At 39.2% G+C, this 2,730-nt stretch overlaps 1 protein-coding gene across 1 annotated transcript in view; it reads right to left on the bottom strand.

Moving 5' to 3' along the window:
* The window catches only part of CRLF3 (cytokine receptor-like factor 3), a 55,332-nt gene that overhangs the window by 22,710 nt on the left and 29,892 nt on the right, over positions 1 to 2,730 (bottom strand). The window contains exons 3-4 of the mRNA XM_012648231.1: positions 1,073 to 1,295; positions 291 to 423 (exon numbers count right to left, since the gene is read on the bottom strand). Coding sequence (XP_012503685.1) covers positions 291 to 423; positions 1,073 to 1,295 — 356 coding nt within the window. The remainder of the gene's footprint in view (positions 1 to 290; positions 424 to 1,072; positions 1,296 to 2,730) is intronic.

A 2,730-nucleotide genomic window follows, 5' to 3' on the forward strand; every position in this document is an offset into this window, starting at 1 on the left:
TTTAAAATTAACTTTTGAGAAAGATTCCATTTACTTCTACTTACCAAGAGGAAAAGAGACATAAACATATTATCAAGCATTTTATATACATTTCTCAGTTAATCTACATAATAGCCCTCTGAATACAGATGAGAAAACTGAAGCAGAGAGAAATAAAGAAACTTTCCCAAAATAATACTGCCTATCAATGATGAAATAAACTGAAGATATTTTGAATTCCAATCTCATGCATGCTCTACGCACTTCACTGTGCTACCTAAGGCATGACAGATGCTTTAGTATCTACTTGCCTGAATGTCAACGTCTGCCCACAGAAATAAGTTGGAGCACTGGAGTAGAGAACACCTGAGGATTCAGAATCATTCCGGAGTGCTATATTTCTTCGACTGCTCAGACTGTAACCCTCAAAACCAGCTGTCCACTCTTTTTAAAAAGCAAAGATATTGAAAATTATTAGAATCTTTTGAGGAATTATCTTCAGACATATTAAATAAAACTTAGATGGGAAAGAGACTACTTTTAGGGGTCATGGACAAGTTCAATAAACTAAAAAATTCAGTAATAGGGTATCATGGTCAGTCTAACAAATTACAAAAAAGATCTTAGTATATTCCTGCACAATCGTGGCACGGAAAATCAAGTGTTACCTCCTATCTAATAAAACCATGGTTCGAGCTTATTCCATCCCAATTAAGAAATAATAAGTGAATCTACATCTTTTAAAATAGTAATGCAGGAAAGAGATTAATTTCAAATCACAAGACTTTTAACAAAATGCCTCTCTCCAGATACTTCTTGAGGGTTTGGAAAATCAGTATCCTATGCAATATTTTCAATCTTTGGTTTTAGGTGATGCTAAAAATCCGTCTAGCATTATTTTTGGACTCTCAATGTAAGAACCGATGAAAACAAAATCAAATGAAGTAATATGAGTAAAAGATATGCTCCCTGTTGTTCTTATCAATTCAGGATTTTGCTCTAGAAAAAAGGTTGTCAGTATAGCATCCTTAGCACAGAATACAAGTGTTCTAATATATAGTTAAGCTTTGGGAGTGAGAAGGTAACAACATACCGTGAGGCACCAATGTGGAATGCCCTATCTGGGGGACGCTCCACGGACTCCACTCCTGTCGGCCATCTCCTCGGGCACAGACTCTGAACTGATAATCAACATTGGGGTCTATGTGCAACACTATGAATTCAGTTTCCGAACCTACATATACATCCTCGAAATGATTTGAAGTACATTTACAGAACTGGAGCCTGTAATCTTGGGCTGTAAAGTCATCATCCACCTAAGGAAAAAGGCTGCATGTTAGGCAAAAATGACTTCTCTCAGCATCTCTGCTTAAAAACATTGAATGGGAGCATTATGGACCAAGCATACAGGCTAGTGAGCTGAATATGGGCTATTTTCAGGAAGGTCATAGGAAATATGCCATCACTATTTCCCTTCTTTTCTTTATTGAACCATGTATTCTATACTTCCCAGTCTAATATAAAAAATTCTGCTTCCTTTGAAGAAATGGCATGTTTTCTAATCAATGCCAAAGATAAAACATTCAAAATTCAAGGATAAGTATCCCACAACTATACATCATTCATATAACCGAGAAAATTAATATCCATATTATATAAAGGACTCCTAAAAATTAACAGGAAACAAGCTACCAGACATAAAATGGGCAAAAAGTTATAGTTCTTCTAGAATTTGTCTATCAGGTTTTCTGGTTCTCACTGGAAGACCTGAAAAGAAAACAAACAAAAAATGGGCAAAAGACATGAATGAGAATTCTACAGAATAAGAAATATATGGCCCAGCGTGGTGGCTCACGCCTGTAATTCTAGCACCCTGGGAGGCCATGGCAGAGGACTACTTGTGGCCAGGAGTTCAAGACCATCCTGAGCAAGAGCAAGACCCCGTCTACAAAAAATAGAAAAATGAACCAGGTATAGTGGCACGCGACTGTAGTCCCAGATACTTTGGAGGCTAAGGCAGGAGAATCACCTGACCCTAGGAGTTTGAGGTTGCAGCGAGCTGTGATGATGCCACTGCACTCTAGCCAGGGTGACAGACAGAGCGAGACTCTCTCAAAAAAGAAAAAAAGAAATGTAAATAGCCAAAGAAAACATATAAACATACAGCCTCATTTCTAATACGGAAAATGCAACCTAAAACCACAATGCAATACCATTTTGGCAAAAATATAAAGTTGTACGATGCAAAGTATTGGTCGAGATGTAGATTAAGGGCTGGGCACGGTGGCTCATGCCTGTAATCCTAGCACTCTGGGAGGCTGAGGAGGGAGGATCGTTTGAGCTCAGGAGTTCGAGACCAGCCGGAGCAAGAGCGAGACCCCATTTCTACTAAAAAATAGAAAGAAATTGGCTGGACAACTAAAAATATATAGAAAAAATTAGCTGGGCATGGTGGCGCATGCCTGCAGTCCTAGCTACCCGGGAGGCTTAGGCAGAAGGATTGCTTGAGCCCAGGAGTTTGAGGTTGCTGTGAGCTAGGCTGATGCCACGGCACTCTAGCCCATCTAGCCCAGATGACGAGCGAGACTCTGTCTTGGGGGGCAAAAAAAAAGGAAAAAAGAAAGAAATCCTTAATTCATTGAGGTAAGTCTGGGAAATATCTGATGGGGAAAAATGTGATACAGAGATTTTTAAAAGTACCTTCAAAACTGTATCTCAGGCCAGGCGCGGTGGCTCACGCCTGTAATCCTA

The sequence above is a fragment of the Propithecus coquereli genome, unplaced genomic scaffold (genome assembly GCF_000956105.1).
Source record: "Propithecus coquereli isolate 6110/MARCELLA unplaced genomic scaffold, Pcoq_1.0 Scaffold281, whole genome shotgun sequence".
NCBI classification, from domain to species: domain Eukaryota; kingdom Metazoa; phylum Chordata; class Mammalia; order Primates; family Indriidae; genus Propithecus; species Propithecus coquereli.